Source organism: Oncorhynchus gorbuscha, linkage group LG14 (genome assembly GCF_021184085.1).
Source record: "Oncorhynchus gorbuscha isolate QuinsamMale2020 ecotype Even-year linkage group LG14, OgorEven_v1.0, whole genome shotgun sequence".
Taxonomy (NCBI): domain Eukaryota; kingdom Metazoa; phylum Chordata; class Actinopteri; order Salmoniformes; family Salmonidae; genus Oncorhynchus; species Oncorhynchus gorbuscha.
The window spans coordinates 33200519-33220189 of NC_060186.1; the positions used below are offsets into that span (position 1 = coordinate 33200519).

Sequence of the window (19671 nt, forward strand, 5' to 3'; positions counted from 1 at the left end):
ACATGTAAACTTTCATGTGCCTCAATAAAAAACTTGCATGGCATCTGTAAATACGAATAAAATTGTTAAATTACGAACCTTGTTGGTTAAGCCACAGAAAATACAGCAACCATGATTGGTTGAGAAAATGAGTTGGCTGGACATGCCAAGAGATTAGTTCAGATTTGTCTGCCATGTAGAAGGCTTCTGTCTATTTGAGTTCGTCAGTCTGTGTTGGTAATCCTGTTGAAAGCTGCTTTTAAAAAAACATGTATTGTTGTGTGGAGCTGCATAAGTGCTGCTCTCCATTTTCTGGAGGATCAAGTTTTGAAATCGGTGGAATTCGAGAATGACAGCTGGAGATGGACAAAACGCCTGTCTCCGGGTTACATCTTAAATCTAAGGGCAACCGTGGTATGGCATTCCTGACAGGGAGACATGTCCATCATGCATGATGATGTATACAGGTAAGACAGTCTAGCATTAGCTAGCTACATTGGAAAGAAAACACTTTGACATTTTGAATCCTACAGACGAAGAACCATATATGTGACATTTAAAAAAAGAGATATACATGAAAAATCATTATTGGACACCATTTTTCTATAGTGAACCGGTTTCACAAGCTTTCCACGCACTAATTAACAATCATTTCAAATTTAAAGATAGGCTCTCGTGGAATAACCGTTTATGTGCACCACTCAGAATGGACGGACAAGCGCACAACCTTTCTGTTGCTGATGAAAATCGCAGAATTGTGGGAAAGAAACGTAAAACAAAACTAAAAGAATGGAAAGACAGGCAAAGGAAGATCTTACGGGATGCGGGAAGACCCTATACAAATCGTAAGGGTCAAGAAAAAACTGTGAAAAGCTGTCCAAAAGAGGTATGTGGAAGAACCGTATATCAAACAATCAAGCTAGCTAGCTATAAAGTACAGTAACTAACATGTATGTTCTGGGTTGTCTAATTTGTAACTATAGAGAAAACATATTAGCTAAAGTTACTTGGCTACTAACTCATACATTATCGTTACAAATGTTATTGCTAGATTATAGAAGAAACATAGCTAGCTACTTTTTCTCCATCCACCGGATGATTTGACATGTCTACAGTAGCTAGCTAGTTACACTGTATTCTGCAGGGAAGAGCGTGTTCCACGACGTGCAGAAAGGATTTTGGAAAGTTGACTGATGAACGCAAGCTGCATCTGTTCAACAGTTTCTACACTGTCCCATACGAGAAACAACAAGCGTTGATTCTCTCCGGCTTAGAACAGGTTAGAAATAAGACAAAACGCCTATTATTATAATAGCTACATTGAACACTTGCATAGTTTCACTTTGACAGTAATGATACGTACATTAACGTTAACTCTAAAAGTGCTGTGTTAGACAATGGTGCAATACAAACTCATTCTGTGTATAGATTGGGAGTCTGTGAAAGATGGAGGTCCTGATCAAGCAATATCCTGAATGTGCTACAGTATATTAAATTCTGAATTCATCATTGTCAATTTTTATTGCAGCATGAGGTGAAACTGAGATGTAAACCTGAGGATACAAAGGAGAACAAACGACGGAAACAAACCTTCAAATACCATGTACAGCAAGCAGGCCAAAGATTGAATGTGTGCAAGGTTACTTTCATGTCTGTGTTCCAGCTAACCAACAGCAGTCTTCAGGCAAGTGAAAATATGAATCTATATGAATATCAATTACAAACATATTGTATTCTCTGTACTAGTTTTTAATAACCTGCTAATTGAAATGTAATTGTTTTGGTCAGGTTATTCAGGAAAAGTTAGCTAAGTCAGGTGAGGTTGCAGGGTCTCCAGATCAGGCTACTGAGGCTAGGTCTCCTTTAGAAGATGGAAGAGGGAAGCATAGCAATAGGTAATGCGCTATGGATTCCAGCCTGGATTATTTCACTATAGCAGTGCTCTAAACAATCTTCTAAACATTAACATAGAGTATCGAATGGATGAATAGCGAATTCTGAAACAAAAATATAAAAATGTTTATTACTTTTAAACAAAATGATGGTAACTAAGCTGTCCAACTACAACCTGAGCATTGAGGACTGAGTGCCGATTACCTTCCCCCTCCCACCAGACAGCACTGGCCTAATTCTCGCAGCCCTACAGGACCCCCGGCCACATACGCCAATGGCGTGACCGGGATTTGTACCCCGGTTATAGCGACACAGTTGCACTCTAAGTCAGGTCCCTAGACCATTGAGAGAATACAAGTTTAACAACACCTTGTTGTCTCCTTACAGGCCACATTGGATACATGCTACAGTGAAAGAGGGCATCAAGGAGCACATTCTATCTTTCCAAAGAACCCAGAACCACTACTCTCTGATGAAGGGGGATGTACACAGAGAATACCTCAGACCTGATCTGAATTTGTTGCGAATGTACCGACTCTACAAAGAGAAGAATACCACATCATCTGCAAAATTCTGGGTTTATAGGGACATTTTCAAACAGCAGAGTCTCAAATTCAGCCAACCCAGGAGTGACACCTGTGGCAAATGTGACGCATTCTTCACTAAGATGTCAGCAGCAACATCTGAAGAGGGAAAGAGGAAGATTGCAGTTGAAAGTGAGTTGCACCATCGAAAAGCCAAAAAGGCCTACACACAGCTTCAAAGTGACACTGAGTGGGCTAAAGCCAATGCTGACTGCCATGTCATTTCTGTGGATCTACAGGGGGTGATGTACACCCCTAATCTGACCCACTCCAATGTCAAATTTTAACTTTTGCATCCAGGAACTTGGAAACGAAGATCCTGCATACATGTGTGTTTGGCATGAGGGGATTGCACACTGAGGGTCCATTGAGGTGGCAAGCTGCATAATGAAGTGGCTGAAGACAAAATTCACGCCACTCACCAAACCAGAGGTGCGCATGTTGATCATATTCAGTGACAGATGCTGTGGGCAGAATAACAACTGGCGGATGCTCAATCTGATGTCGATTACTCGTCTCTATGGGTTACTTTACCCAAGTTGAGCAGACGTTCATGGTCTCTGGTCATTCTTTTCTTCCTTGTGATCAATCTTTTGCCACCATCGAGAAGAGGTTCAAGGTGTCAGTCCTTCATACACCTGATGATGTTTCAAAGATGATACTTAAAGCACAACCAGCAAAACCATTCAAGGTGATGAGGATGCAATGTGAAGACTTCAGGCACCTCCCAGATTCTGTCCTCAAGCGACCAGCTGGACTACAGATCATCTCAGTGAGGTGGTTAAAAGTCACAGGTATTGCAGAGAGAATAGTTTACTAACATCCCATCAACATGCAACATGTTGTTCTAACAATAAAATATCCTAATGCTTGACTGTGAAAGTTGTTATTGATGTCAGGAACTTAAAATGTTTCTGTTCTAATTTCAGTTGAGGATCCTTGGAATCTGTACAACAGACAGAGCCACAGTCTATTTGAGGGATGGAAATCGTGGCTGATCTCCAAACCACAACAAGGAGCTACACCTCAACCTCCCTATTTTGCAAGCCACTACCCTAGAGCATATGAGAGTCCTCTGCCCATCAAAAAAAAACAAGTACCAAGATCTGATGACCATGCTCAACTACTTGCCAGCTGCTGCACGCTCTTTTTATGAATCACTGCAGAGTGAATAATTTGTTGTTAAACCAAGCTACATAATTAACTGTTTTTCTGTGAGTTTATGATCCCCTGAACCTGTATACTGTAGTATGTTGAATCTGTATACATTTCAGAAGACATGTCACCCCTATTGTAGGAAATTAAATGTATCGTAGGTGTTTTCTATGTGAATCAATTTGTGTATGATTTGAACCAGCACAATATATTGAATTAATTTAATTTTAAGATGTTGTTCCTAGTGTAGAAAATGTTATGTACAATGTGTTCTGTTGATAATTTTTTTTAGTGTGATCATTTGAACCTTTTTTAATCTGAATGAATTAAAAACAAATAAGTCATCACATACAGTATGTGAGTATTCATTTGATCTTGATTCCCCTTTTTTATTCATTACAATATACAGTGTCTCTCTGTCACCACATTTAGCATGAACTCTAAGCAGTTAAATACTTATTTACTGCTGTCACCTCAGTGCAGAAGGACATTTCTTGCCTTTAGCATGGGTTTAACGCAATTCACAACTTAATTGCTGATCATAGTGTTAAACACAAAGAGAATGGTTTTCTGAACGTTTTGTAATATTGACCTTCGGGACCTGCATAATGGACATGCATATTGGCACATCACATTGATCCATATTTGATATTTACAAGTTGTGCTTGTTTTGATTGAATTAATTTAATTGTATTCTATTTTTGTAGTTCTATGGTATGTTCACATTGAGGGCTTCATTTTAAATGAGACTAAGATTTCATGACTCAACTTTTAAGAATAGTCATCAGTGCTAAAGTTGATAGACCACCTTTAAATGAACCTCCATACAAATGAATTAACTGTATATTGCATTGAAGTTATTTACATGAAGGGCATCTGTACTTGAAAGTACTTAAAACATATCAGGTGTTAAAAAAGGACATCTTACAAGAGTCATGCAAAATGTCACATATACTGTTCTTCCACAAACTGAGATCATCACTGGAGATATACTGTTCTTCCACATTCTAAAAATTAAAACGACAATAACAAAAGTATTATTCTAAATAACAAAAAAATATAAATTGTTGTTGGAATATATGGGTATGGTGAATTATTTGTCAACCATATAACACCTAATGTGGTACACACAATTAATAATATAAAAATAACTGATTATCTTAAAATGGAAAAATTGTCACATATATTGTTCTTCGTCTGTAGGATTCATTTGTAGAAATGTTAAAATAATGTAGCAGAATATAACACAATAAATATGGTAGGAGAAAATCCAAAGAAACACCAACTGGATTCTTTTTGGGGAGAGACCATCCTCTTAGAAATGCAAGAGAAAGCTCAAAACAGCTCCCTAAAAGAGCTCAAATTCCTATGGCTTCCACAGGGTGTCAGCAGTCTATGTTCACAGTTTCAGGCTTGTAACTTCAAAAACGAATAAGAAATACGTTTCTGTATGAGGACACAGTTGCACACCTGCTAAAAAAACATCCGAAAGATGTATTATAGTTTGATTACATTTTAGGGTGTCTGATGAGTAAATACAAACGTAATTTGACTTGTTGAAAGAAAGTTTAGGGATAGATTTTCAGATTCATTTCTCTGTTGAGCGAGTGGATAACTCAAATCGATGGGGCCAACTATACAGACTTTTTGGGATATAAAAAAGGATATTATCTAACAAAACGACATTACATGTTGTCTCTGGGACCCTTTGGATGACAAATCAGGGGAAGATTTTCAAAAAGTAAGTGAACATTTAATCTTTATATGTGAATGTATGAAACTTGGCCGGTGGGAAAAATATTTTGATGTGGGTCGCCGTCCTCAAACAATCGCATGGCATGTTTTCTCTGTAATAGCTACTGTAAATTGGACAGTGCAGTTAGATTAACAAGAATCTAAGCTTCAGCTGATATAAGACACTTATATGTACCTAAAATGTTTAACCACTATAATAATTATTAGAATTTATTTGATTTACGCACCCTCCAGTTAAACTGGAAGTTGATCTGCAAGCGGGACATCGATCCCTAAGGAGTTTTAACTAGCTAACGTTAGCTGTCTGCCTCGTTAGCTAATATTACGTGACGTTTGTGACCCTAAATATTGTTAACCTAGCTAGATTCAATGTTTCATTGTTTACCTAGCTAGCTAGCTACATGTCTTTAGTTAAAGTGTACTGAAGACTCATCTCTTCTTTACTGAAGACTCATCTCTTCAGTGGGTCATATGATTGAGTGTAGTCTGGCCCAGGAGTGGGAAGGTGAACGGAAAGGCTCTGGAGCAACGAACCGCCCTTGCTGTCTCTGCCTGGCCGGTTCCCCTTTTTCCACTGGGATTCTCTGCCTCTACCCTGTTACGGGGGCTGAGTCACTGGCTTGCTGGGGCTCTCTCGTGCCGTCCCTGGGGGGGGATGCGTCACCTGGGTGGGTTGATTCACTGTTGTGGTCGGCCTGTCTGGGTTCCCCCCACCCCTTGGGTTGTACCGTGTCGGAGATCTATGTGGGCTATACTCGGCCTTGTCTCAGGATGGTAAGTTGGTGGTTGAAGATTTCCCTCTAGTGGTGTGGGGGCTGTGCTTTGGCAAAGTGGGTGGGGTTATATCCTTCCTGTTTGGCCCTGTCCGGGGGTGTCCTCGGATGGGGCCACAGTGTCTCCTGACCCCTCCTGTCTCAGCCTCCAGTATTTATGCTGCAGTAGTTTATGTGTCGGGGGCTAGGGTCAGTTTGTTTATCTGGAGTACTTCTCCTGTCCTATTCGGTGTCCTGTGTAAATCTAAGTGTGCGTTCTCTAATTCTCTCCTTCTCTCTTTCTTTCTCTCTCTCGGAGGACCTGAGCCCTAGAACCATGCCCCAGGACTACCTGACATGATGACTCCTTGCTGTCCCCAGTCCACCTGGCCATGCTGCTGCTCCAGTTTCAACTGGCCTGGGCCCTAGGACCATGTCCCAGGACTACCTGACATGAGGACTCCTTGCTGTCCCCAGTCCACCTGGCCATGCTCCTGCTCCAGTTTCAACTGTTCTGCCTTACTATTATTCAACCATGCTGGTCATTTATGAACATTTGAACATCTTGGCCACGTTCTGTTATAATCTCCACCTGGCACAGCCAGAAGAGGACTGGCCACCCCACATATGCTCTCTCTAATTCTCTCTTTCTTTCTCTCTCTCGGAGGACCTGAGCCCTAGGACCGTGCCCCAGGACTACCTGACATGATGGCTCCTTGCTGTCCCCAGTCCATCTGACTGTGCTGCTGCTCCAGTTTCAACTGTTCTGCCTTATTATTATTTGACCATGCTGGTCATTTATGAACATTTGAACATCTTGGTCATGTTCTGTTATAATCTCTACCCGGCACAGCCAGAAGAGGACTGGCCACCCCACATAGCCCGGTTCCTCTCTAGGTTTCTTCCTAGGTTTTGGCCTTTCTAGGGAGTTTTTCCTAGCCACCGTGCTTTTACACCTGCATTGTTTGCTGTTTGGGGTTTTAGGCTGGGTTTCTGTACAGCACTTTGAGATATCAGCTGATGTACGAAGGGCTATATAAATAAATTTGATTTGATTTGATTTGATTTGTCAGCTAGCTAGCTAACGTTAGCTGGCTGGCTCCCTGCTGACATTGCTAGTTATATCCCAGAGCAATTTTATTTTCTAGTTAGATCCTAATGTTAGCTAGTTAACATTGCACCTGGTTGGTTAGCTTCCAGCACTGTGGCATTGTTGGCACTGTCTTCATTGTTGTTTATCTAGCTAACGTTAGCTGGCTGGCTCGTTAGCTAACGTTACTTGACGTGTGTGATCTTACACTTTATTTACCTACCTTGGTTCATTGTTTACCTAGCTAGCTATATGTCTTAAGCGAGAGTGGACTGTTAGCAAGCTAGCTAACGTTAGCTGGCTGGCTCCCTAGCTGACATTAATATTCGTATCCCAGAGCCGTTTGCTTTTCTAGTTAGAGCCTAATCAAATCAAAGTTTATTTGTCACGCGCGCCGAATACAACAGGTGTAGACCTTACAGTGAAATGCTTACTTACAGCACCTAACAACACAGTGCAATTTTAAAGTAAAAAATAGGTATGAGGTAAACAATAGATAAGTAAAGACATTTTTTTAAACTGTAAAATGACAGTGAAAATAACAGTAGCGAGGCTATATACAGGTTGTAGCGGTCCAGAGTCAAATACTCCGACTACTTTTGGAAGTAAGAGTTATTTTGCACCTCCAGCCAATCACAATCACTCTATGGAGACATATTGCAGACTTGTTGAAAAAGATGTTGTTCATCTCCTTAAGTACATATCTTTCCATAATTTACAGAAGAATGTAAACAAGCTTTGCTTGAATCACAATCTGATACGTCAGTTTGTACCCGCCCTGCTGATAAGGGTGGGTAGGTTGTACTCATGGATAGGACAGTTTATGTAAATGAGTGTCAATAGACAACTGTTTGACAACACCTTTTACAAGAAACTCAGAAATGACCCACTCCCCAATTTCAGAACACGATCTGTACTGTCCTAGATGGGTATATAAGTTCTGGTCAGATAGCCCAAAAATCACACAACCTTTTGGCTATTCAAAACCCTAAATTTGCCACTTCTTATACTTTGCCGAAATTACACAAGAATGTTTACAAACCTCCAGGACGCCCTATTGTAGTGGGCATTGATGCAGTCACGGCCCCTCTATCGACTTTTGTTGACTTTTTTTATTGGACCACTTGCAGAACTGCTCCCCTCCTTTGTAAAGGACACCAGCAGTATGATCTCTATTAATGAATCGCTTGATCCCCTCCCTGAGGATACTTTGTTAGTTACTTTTGATGTTGAGTCATAATACACAAATATTCCACACGGGGGGCATTGAAGAAAAATAACATTTTCTTCTGCAGTGTGACCCTAGTGAACTACCTTCCAGTGCATGTATTATAACATTGGCTGAAATAGTACTCACACACAACTACTTCATGTTTCTAAATTATTTCTTTATTCAGAAGATGGGTACTGCTATGGGACCACCCATGGCTCATAACTATTCTAATTTGTATGTGGGTTACATGGAGAAACAGTCTATTTTCAATCCTCTCAAAAATGTTTTCTTGCCTAACATCATTATTTGGAAACAGTTTATTTATGATATTTTGTTCTATGGAGGAGTGATACAGAACAGCTTCAGGCGTTCCATGCTTTTCTTAACTCCTCTTCTGAGCATCTGAGATTTATTATGCAATCTGATACACGTCAAATCAGTTTTCTTGATCTTCTGATCTTGTGTGAAGATAATGTGATCTTCACAGGAAACCTACTGACCATAACAGTTTTTTGAGGGCTGATAGATGTCACCCACTTCCCTTGAAAAACAGTTTGCCCTACAGCCAATTCTGTTCAATCAAAAGAATTTGTAAAAAACGTTCAGATTTCGACAGAAATATGGCTGGGCCGCAAAGATAATTCAAGGAGAGGGGGTACAAACATGGTCAGATTAATACTGTCATTGAGAAAATTCAAAACAAAGCATGACCTTTTTCAAGGTCAGTCTCACAAAAATAAGCATTCTTGCATTCTAACTACCCGCTATTCAAAGTGCTCTGAACAAATCGTTCACAAACATTGGCACATTCTAAGATTTGATGATGAGTATCGGTCGGTAATGTTTTCGGACCATCCCTTGGTCGTAATCTCACGGGGCAGAAACCTCAGAGATCAATTGGTAAACTCTGATTTTCCACCCCAGGATATTCCTGCACAACATGTATTTGCACCCCTACTGAATGGAAACTACAAATGTAATGGCCGTGCTCAATGCAATGGTACTTGTAAATGTAGATCCTTCGAACAACCCCAAACAAGGAAACAGATCCCAATCAAAAGGTGTTATCACGTGCTCCACTAAGGCAGTAATTTATCTTATAATGTGTCCTAGTGGTAAAAATGATGTGGGTAAAACAAAGTGCGAATTAAAAGTACGTATCTCGGAGCATCGTACAAAATTTACCGTTGCGGCCCACTTTTTGGAGGAAAACCACTCGATTTCATCTCTGCGTTATAATGGCATCGAACATGTCCCTCTCCCTAGGAGAGGAGGTGACCTCGACAATTTATTGTTAAAATGAGAGGCTGCCTGGATCTTTAATTTAAAGACCCTTGCTCCCTTTGGTCTCAACGTAGACTTTGATCTGAAGCCATTCTTGTGATTATTGTGATTTTTCTATTGTAAATGTTTGTACGCTTTTGTAGCCAAATTGTATCTATGATCATACGCTATCATTAGTTTTTTGTATGCTATTTTAATACATGAGAATTAACCAATGATATCAGGCCACACACGGCCATGATTACAGACACCTGTGTGTGTCTTTTGACACTATATAAACGAGTCTCACAGTGTTTGTCATTATACCCTGATAAAGACAGCTTGTCTGTCAAAATGTTGAACATACATTTTTTTTTGCAGCTGAGCTCCTAGAGTGTGCGGCTCACCTTTTATTTTTTCTAGTGTTCCACTCCGCTAGCCAGCACCTCCCCTAAATAGGTTTGTGTTTCTTTCGCCTCTAAGTTAGCTGGCCAGCCAGTCCAAATAATGACCATATCATGTAGCTGACAGTGTCTTTACTTTAGCTCATTTGTGTTCATTATTGTGGAGGAAGTTAGCCTAGTGGTTAGAGTGCTGGACTAGTAACCGAATGATTGCAAGATTGAAAATAAGATTTTTTTGTTAACTGACTTGACTAGTTAAATTAAGGTAAAAAAAATGAATACAAATATTATAGGAAAATAAACTCAAGATCATTATTTACAAGTGAATGCCGATCCAATTACAGAAAATAGCTGGCAGTTGTAAGCGTGATTAAATAAAAACAGGGCATTCTACCAGAGAATTTTAGAACTTGGACAATGTCTCATTGGCCTAACGTTATATCCCAATTTCACTTTGGTAAAGGTCATGCTCGTCACATTACCGTCGCTGGTAAACACATTCTATATCAAATAAAATCTAAGTTAATTTGTCACATGCACAGGATCCAGAAGGTGTAGTGAAATGGTTACTTGCATAGTGGAGTCTTTTGTTTTGACAATTAGCTAGCTAGCTAGACAATGTGTCACTTTGCGAGTGCCAAACACTGGCCATGCATTCTGCAAGTTTGATTGTCTATTCAAACTATTTGAAAGTAAATGCTACAGCACACTTCTATGGAAAATACGACACTGTAGCCTGCTCTACCCATACTGTCAAATAATTTAAATAGGCTACTGATCTATTTACTTTCTAGCATGTTTGGCTATTAAATGAGTGATGGCGAAATAGTAGCCTAATGTGTGTTGCGTAGTGGGAATAAACCAGTCATGTCATAAAAGGAGAGACAAGTCCGGCAATATGATAATGATTTCGGCCTATATAATAAAAGTTAAAGAAACATATTAGGCTACATGTTGCTATGCAATCTCCTTACCAATGACAAATGCATCTGTTTTTACATTAGGCCTACGATTTAATGTTTTCATTAGCCTACCGTTATTATAATTGATCCAACACGAGAAGTTGGGCATAAGCATGGTCTGAGATGTGCATGGAGATACGCACACTTTCCGGTCAAGTTCCAAATTGATAAATACTAACCTTTGTTTGAAAACTAATTATCTGGAGAGAGAGATGAGACAGAGCACAAGGATGTGTGGAAGAGATACCGCATTGTGGGGGTAGAGCGAAGGAGAACAGGCAGTTGCGAGCCAGTGAGGAGCAGGGGAGGAGATTGAAGTAGAAGGGATGGGAAGTGTAGATTAGCACACTTGTTCTTCATCTGTGTTGTGGTTTACCACTCGGAATCAGGGATTAATTCACAGCCACTCTGCCACTCTGTGCTTGTCAGGCTGCCTGTGAGGCTACTACTGTATCATCATGAGAGGCAGCTGGAATGTGATAGAGAGCCAGACTGCCAAGGAGGTGATACCATCACCAGGGAGTGAGAGTTGCCCTGGACCATTTCTGCTTCTGATCGCTGCCTCCTGCACCTAGCCTTCTCAGTTTGTTTTGCTCTGTTGTGTGTATGTGAGAGAACAGTGTGTGTCTGTGTGGATATGTGTGTGTGACACAGAGAGAAACACAGCCGCAGCGGAGGAAGGAGGAGCCAAGCAACTAGGGAGGGAGCTGGATGCTTGCGTGTTGCCGTGACAGCACCACAGCCTGCTGTTTCTAGTGACGACTGATGCAAGAATGTGTGTCTGAACTGTTCTAGGGAGGGGGAACCAGTGGTTGTCTGTGTCCAGCCCAGCTTGCAGTGTCCTGGGTGCCCCTTCTGTGCCTGTCTATCTGTCCGTCACTGAGGTTGGAGGTGGCCCTTGCTTTTTTACAACGCGGTACTCAGTCACTGGAAGATGGTCAACCTCCTCTTCCTCCTCATGCGTCCCTGTGATCTCCAACAGAAGCAGCAGCACTACCAGGCTCTCTCCTCTGTCATGCTCTGTACCACTGGGGGCTCTATGGTGCTAAGCTCCGGGTGATCCTGTTTACCTGCAGCTCAGCCCCCTCTCCTCCCTCCTAGCCTGTGTGGTGGACAGGACTGAACACCCACTAGTGTGGTCAACCTCTAGGTTACCTTGGTCTGACCCCAGCACTACCCAGCCACTGTAAGTATCATTCCCCTTTGCCTGCTACACTATCCTGCTTTTATTCTGTTTTCCGGTTCCGCTTCAGAGTCTGCCTATGGATCTGTTTCAATGCTCTACTGTCAATATTGATTGTTTGTAGAATGTAGTCTACCTACTTCGAGCCGTATGTTGTTGGTTTTATACAGTATATGTTAATAGGGAAAGACAGTCCTCAAAAAACACCTTGGAGTATACAGTAAGCCCATTATATTGTACATACTGTCTATCCATATTTGTATTTTTATTCAGACTATTTGTTAATGTCAGTTGTATACAGAATCTATGTCCATTGTAGCTATATTGGTGGTGCACTGCTCACCACAAACCACTGCAGATATAAAATTTCACGCTTCCCGTCTCTGAGGCGGAACAAATGTGTCTCAAACGATGAATTAGGAACTCCCTTTTCTGCATTATGTCACCCTCCACCGTGAGATGCTGTTGCCTGGCAACAGCCGGGCTCACTCTCCATTCCATTTTTAGAATGCTGCTGTGACTCCATCAGGAGAGCAAGGAGTGGGGGGTGGATTAGGAGAATTGGGCCAAGGATTAGAGGAGAAATTTAGAATAGGAAAAAGAGGGACAAGCGGAGAGAAAGAGAGAGTGGGTAAGTGAGAGAGTGGGTAAGTGAGAGTGCAGGGAATGACAAAGGAGAAAAGAGATCGATTAACTCCTTTTACATTCTGCACCTTGATTTATTCACACCCATGTGCACGGACACACACACACATACCTTCCCCCTCACCACATACAAGAAAACTCATCCTCCAATCCCTATAAATACAAACAAAAATATACACTCCCACCCCATCAGCTATGTATCGGTGTGTGCATTTGTGGGGGAGTGGGGGGCAAGTCTGGGCTAGCAGCAGATCAACCTTTTAGCCTGCTAGCCATGTAGAGTCTTGCAATGGGCTACACACAGCTTGCATATCACCAGCTGGCTGAGGTCCGTACCACTCCCCCATTGTCTGTGTTCGAGAGCATCAAAACCATGATGTATCATTGATAAATTGTCACTGACTGACAAATAAATCAAATAAAAAATGAGTAGTTATTTATGAGGCGATTTGTAGATCAGTCAGTCTCGACTCAACTTCAATGTCGGCTGCAATGTTAAAGGTGCCCAGTATCTCTGGCATGATGCAACTGTTACTCTGAGCGAGAGGTTTCTCATACATTTACATTTACATTTAAGTCATTTAGCAGACGCTCTTATCCAGAGCGACTTACAATCAGATCTCTCTGTGGTCTCTGGTGTGGCTAATAGGATCTCAACAACATACCCAAATTCACCCAAAATGCAATGCAACATAGTCTCACAAAAAATATCTTTGTGATTTATATATTTATAAACCTTATTTTGACAGGGAAGTCATACTGAGACTAGGGTCTCTTTCGCAGATGAGCCTTGCAGAAATACATCAAACACACACAATATACAAAATTACAAAAAATATTAAGAAAAACAGACACATTTATCAACATAGAGGTCTCTGATCATTACTCTGAACTGACCAAAGGGGACCAGAACATCTCATTTCAAAGAGCTCTGTAAAGGTGTTCCACATAAAGGGTGCAAAAAAACTAGAAGCAGCTTTACCCAACTCTGTGGAGACTGAAGTGGCATCCAGTGTTATCCAAGCCTGAGACCGGCTTTGGACATTTGTAAGTCTAAATTGTATTAATGATGATAGAGGCATAGGAAGTTTCTGCATGAGTGCTTTGTAGATAAACACAATATAATTCTGCTCACTCCTTACATGCGAAGAGGCCCAACCCACATTTTGATACAAAACACAATGGTGAGTTCTACAACCATCACAAGTAATAAATCTGAGGGTACAATGGAAAACAGCATCTAGTGGTTTAAGTGTAGATGCTGCTGCATGCATGTAGACAATATCCGCATAATCCAATTTGTAAGTCGCTCTGGATAAGAGCGTCTGCTAAATGACTTAAATGTAATGTAAATGTAATAATCTAAAATAAACATAAAAGTGGCCTCTGCGATTTCCTTCCTAATTACAAAAGTCAGACATGATTAATTTCTGTAAAATAAACCAACCTCGATCTTCAACTTCTTCACCAGCTCAGTGACATGTTTTTTAAATGGTCGTTTGTCAACAAGCCAGATACCAAGATATTTGAAGGATGGCACTCGTTAAATTTGTGTACCGTTCAAACTAGTCATTACAAATGTATTTAAATATGGGTAATGGGACCTAGAAAAAAAGCATTGGTTTTGTTTGCATTTAGCACAAATTTTAGATTTGCTCTCAAACAACTACACACACAATCCAACAATGATAGACAGGATAATTTCAAATATGCTCACAAAATCATACACAACGCTGTTTGTGCTCAAACACACACACAGTCTTGTTGACATTTTATATTAATGCAAATCTACTCTAGATCCATACAAAAAAAATTACCACTACCCCACTGGGCACACCATGTCATTTCAACGTGGAAATGTGGGTAACGTTTGATTAACAAGTTGATCAATGAGATTTCAACCTTTATTCACCCACTCGAAAAGACAGCCAAAAGTGTGCTGAATTCCCAATTTGTTATTAAACCTCTTAGGGATCGCGAACCGCTAGCGTGACACCTGTCGACAACCTCCGGTGAAATTGGTGCGCGCCAAATTCAAATGACAAAATCTTAATATGAAACATTCATGAGCATACAAGTGTCTTATATCATTTAAAAGCTTAACTTCTTGTTTAATGCAACTGCATTGTCAGATCTCAGAAAGGCTTTATGGTGAAAGCATACCATGTGATTATCTCAGGACAGTGCCCCACGTCAAAATACTTTTTCAACCAACACAGGCTTCACAAAACCACAAATAGCAATTAAATAAATCACTTACCTTTGAAGATCTTCCTCTGTTTTCAATGCCAAGGGTCCCAGCTACAAATGAATGTTTGTTTTTTGATAAAGTCCTTATTTATGCCCAAAAAAGTCTGTTTAGTTTTCGCCATTGATTTCAGTAATTGACTCCTTCAACATGCATCCAAAGGAATCCAGAAAGTTCCGGTAAACTTTGTCCAAACAAGTCAAACAATGTTTGTAATCAAATCTCAGGTACCCTAGTATGTACATAAATGATAATATTTCAGACTGAAAGAACGGTGTACAATAGGAAAGGAAAATAACGAAGAGCGCGCACTCATTCACGTTGGAAAAACTACTCGTTTTTCCAGAAACAAACCTGAAACCCTGTATAAAGACTTGACATCTAGTGGAAGGATTAGGTTCTGCAACCTGGGAGCTATTTTTATATATAGACCCATAGACTTGCATTGGAAAGGCCTGTGACCTCCTGCCATATCAATTCTGTTATACTCACAGACATTATTTTTACAGTTTTAGACACTTTAAAGTGTTTTCTATCAAATTCTATCAATTATATGCATATCCTAGCTTCTGGGCCCGAGTAAAGACAGTTTACTTTGGGCACGTCAGTCAGGCGGAAATTCAGTATACTGCCCCCTAGCCTTAAATAAAATAAAAATGTATTTGTCCCTTGCGCTGACTATAACAGGTGTAGACCTTACCGTGAAATGCTTACTTACAAATCAGTAACCAACAATGTAGTACAACAAAGAGTTAATTGCTAAATAATTGCTAAATAATTGCAAAATAAACTAAAGTAAAAATCAAAGTAAAGTAACACAATAAGATGTGCGGATGTACAGGTTAGTCGAGGTAATTTGCACATGTAGGTAGGGGTAAAGTGACTATGCATACATAATAAACAGTGAGTAGCAGCAATGTAAAACAAAAGTGTGTGTGTGGGGGGTTCAATGTAAATTGTCCGGGTGCCATTTGAATAATTGTTCAGCAGTCTTATGGCTTGGGGGTAGAAGCTTCTAAGCTTCCCAGTGATGTTTTGCGCCTTACGCACTACCCTCTGTTGCGCCTTACGGCTGGATGCTCTCGACGATGCAGCTGTAGAACCTTTTGAAGATCTGGGGATCCATGCCAAATCTTTTCAGTCTCCTGAGGTGGAAAAGGTGTTGTCGTGCCCACTTCACGACTGTCTTGGTGTGTTTGGACCATGATAGTTTGTTGGTGATGTGGACACCAAGGTACTTGAACCTCTCAACCCGCACCACTACAGCCTCATCAGTGTTAATGGGGGCGTTGCCCCTGAAAGTGAATATAATGCTAATGATCTGATGTTGTGTCAATGGTTCAAATTCAACATATTACATACCAGATTTGACTGTTGAAAATTGTTTACAGTGATGACATAATCCTATGGTTGTAATGTCACCCTCAAAACAACAGTTTACATTGATGACTTTATTAAAATCCAATGTATTTTCCACATAGACTCCACGTCACAATATGTTGACAAATATTTGCGCCCAGTGGGACATTGCATGTCATTTCCCTGCTCAACGTCGTTATACACCAGACGTCATTACTATTGACTTGACCTCCTTATCGTGTAACTCAGCCCTGTCTGTGTGTCTACCCTATCCCTCTCCTTGCAGTGCTCTCTGCTCCACTGCCAGTGAAAAACAATGACTTCTCAAGAGGAGGAAGCATCGTTCAGCAGGTTCTTCCAGTATGTGGAGGACAGTGGACTCAGGGCCTATGATGGACTGGTCATCCAGAATGCCTCTGACATCGCCCGTGAGAGCGACCGCGTCCGCAAAGAGACCAACTGGGCCTACCTTCAGGAGAAACACGATAAGAAGAGAAGACAGGAAGAAGCCATAAAGAGGTAAGACAAAGAGCTCATGCGCATGCACACAAATATGAACTAAGACACGTCATATGTATAAAAACCTGTGTGAAATCAATGACAGACTGTGGGAATGACAGACTGTGGGACTGTGTTAATTTTAACTTCACAGGACAATAACTTCACACACACATATACAGAGAAATACACACCAATGTAGTAGAGGAGAACTGGGACGAAAGTCACACTTTTTGTTTCTTTCTAATTGCTCAGAGATTGCTAGAACTAGAGACACCATATTTTATTACAAACAGACAGATGTCCTCCACCATTAGTAATTTAATTTCTAGGGTAAATTAGTTTAAATTAAATAGACCGAGAAGAGAACTAGTCTAACGTTACTTTTGTACCTGCCGGTTGGGACTGAAGGAACACTGTCTCGGGACGGAAGTAAGTGCACAATATATGTCTTATCTCCATGTTTCTGGTTTGTATGTTACTTTAAACAAATGTGACCGACCAGCTCAATTCAGTCTTATGTAGCAAAATTTGAAATTGTACAGACTCAGAGCTACAAAATGGTATATCATACACTGCAGTTGAGGAACAATGGGAAAGTGATTCTGCTTCGAAAGGTGATAAACCCGAACCACTTTTGAGAAAATGGCACTTGAATTATTTTGGGAACACCTACTGTAGAGCTCTTCTTTGTCTATACCTATTCAGCATTGTTCATATCCTCTTATGTCTTAGCCCAACCCATCTCTTTAAGGATTCACATGTGAGGCCATGTGCTACACAGAGTAATTAAGGTAGTGTAGTAAACAACCAAAGATTTCAAGACTAAAAGTGGTGAAAGTAGTAACTTACAGTAAAGACAATATTGACTGTCAAATAAAAGTGTATTTTTCACATGCCCAGGATACAGAATGAGTAAACAGTACAGTGAAATGATTACTTTGCAAATTTGCATAGTAGTAATATCAAAATTAGAAAGTGTCCAGATGAAAATATTTTATTAATATTTTACACAAAACAAAAATATAAATGCAACATACAACAATTTCAAAGATTTTACTGAGAGACAGTGGTTTTTCCTTTAAAAGTTATGAGCTTATGCCGCGACTGTTAATGGGAGATGGTGTCACAAGAGAGAGTTAGAACGCTGATCTATCGGTAGTCTAAACTGTGGCAATTAATGAAGGTGTTTTCCGTCTGAGTCTCTCCTCTGGCACTGGAGTCCTGCATCAGGCAACAAAAAAACTGTCAGCGATCCTGGAGTTAAGAGAGAACTTGAGTAAATGCAATGAGGGAAATTCACTTGACATGTGGACCGACAATTTTCAAAAAGGTGGGATTTTGGTTTCTCTCAATCCGAAACCAGAAATAAATAATTCATAATAACAAACTGGCTTAATTTACAAATTAGTACGAATGTCTCACCTCATGTTCACAAATGGCATTTCCCTTTATTCAGATTACAAATGCTCACTTCCAGTTATTTGAAATGAAATCTCCAAAATATTGTTATTTTTTACAAAGTTAATCTGCTCATGTTGTGTGTGTTCAATTTGTGACATTTGTCACGCCAGCCTTTGCTTTGGCTCCCCTTCCTGTTCAGCTCAGGCATTTGGCATCGCCGGCCTTCTAGCACCCCCACAACATGATGCTGCCACCCCCGTCCTTCACTATTGGTAAGGTCTAAAGCCTCCCCCTTTTTCCTCCAAACATAATGATGGTCATTATGGCCAAACAGTTTTGTCCCAATGTGCAGTTGCAAAGCATAGTCTGGCTTTCTTATGGCGGTTTTGGAGCAGTGGCTTTTTCCTTGCTGAGAGGCCTTTCAGGTTATGTCAATATAGGACTCGTTTCACTGTGGATATATATACTTTTGTACCTGTTTCCTCCAGCATCTTCACAAGGTCCTTTGCTGTTGTTCTGTGATTGATTTACACTTGTTGCACCAAAGTACGTTCATCTCTAGGAGAAAGAACGTGTCTCCTTCCTGAGCGGTATGACGGCTGCATGATCCCATGGTGTTTATACTGTACTTTATACTGTGGTTTGTACAGATGAACTTGGTACATTCAGGCGTTTGGAAATTGCTCCCAAGGATGAACCAGACCTGTAGAGGTCTACACATTTTTTTCTGAGGTCTTGGCTGATTTCTTTTGATATTTCCATGATGTCAAGCAAAGAGGCACTGAGTTTGAAGGTAGGCCTTGAAATACATCCACAGGTACATCTCCAATTGACTCAAATTATGTCAATAAACCTTTCAGAAGCTTCGAAAACCATGACATCATTTTCTGGAATTCTCCACACTGTTTAAAGGCACAGTCAACTTAGTGTATGTAAACTTCTGTGTTTTCAATTATTTTCTATGGGAAACTATATTTATGAGGAACCTCGTTACAGTTCATATGGCTTCCACTAGATGTCAACAGTCTTTAGAAATTGATGGATGTTTTTCTTTTGAGAAATGAATTAGTAGGACTGTTCATTGTGAGTGTCAAGCCAAGTGGACTCTTCTGTGTGGCGCGCGTGAACTGAAGCTCACTTCAGTGAACTGGAGCTCACTTCAGTGAACTGGAGCTCACTTCAGTGAACTGGAGCGCGCTATCTGCTATAACACATTGATTATTTATGTTTTAGGATGTCTAAGGTTGGATTAGGAAAGTTGTTTGGACCAAGTTTACAGGGAAC

The 19671-nt window shown here is 40.5% G+C and overlaps 1 protein-coding gene across 3 annotated transcripts in view; it reads left to right on the top strand.

Moving 5' to 3' along the window:
* The first annotated feature begins 272 nt into the window (after positions 1-272).
* nyap2a (neuronal tyrosine-phosphorylated phosphoinositide-3-kinase adaptor 2a) overlaps positions 273-19671 on the top strand; it is a 90575-nt gene continuing 71176 nt past the window's right edge. For 2 of the 3 annotated variants that reach the window (XM_046297822.1, XM_046297824.1), the window contains exons 1-2: positions 11343-12236; positions 16772-17004. In XM_046297822.1, coding sequence (XP_046153778.1) covers positions 16802-17004 — 203 coding nt within the window. In that variant the 5' untranslated portion in view covers positions 11343-12236; positions 16772-16801. Of the gene's footprint in view, positions 447-11342; positions 12237-16771; positions 17005-19671 lie in introns of those variants that run through there. The other variant, XM_046297823.1, reaches the window with a different exon arrangement.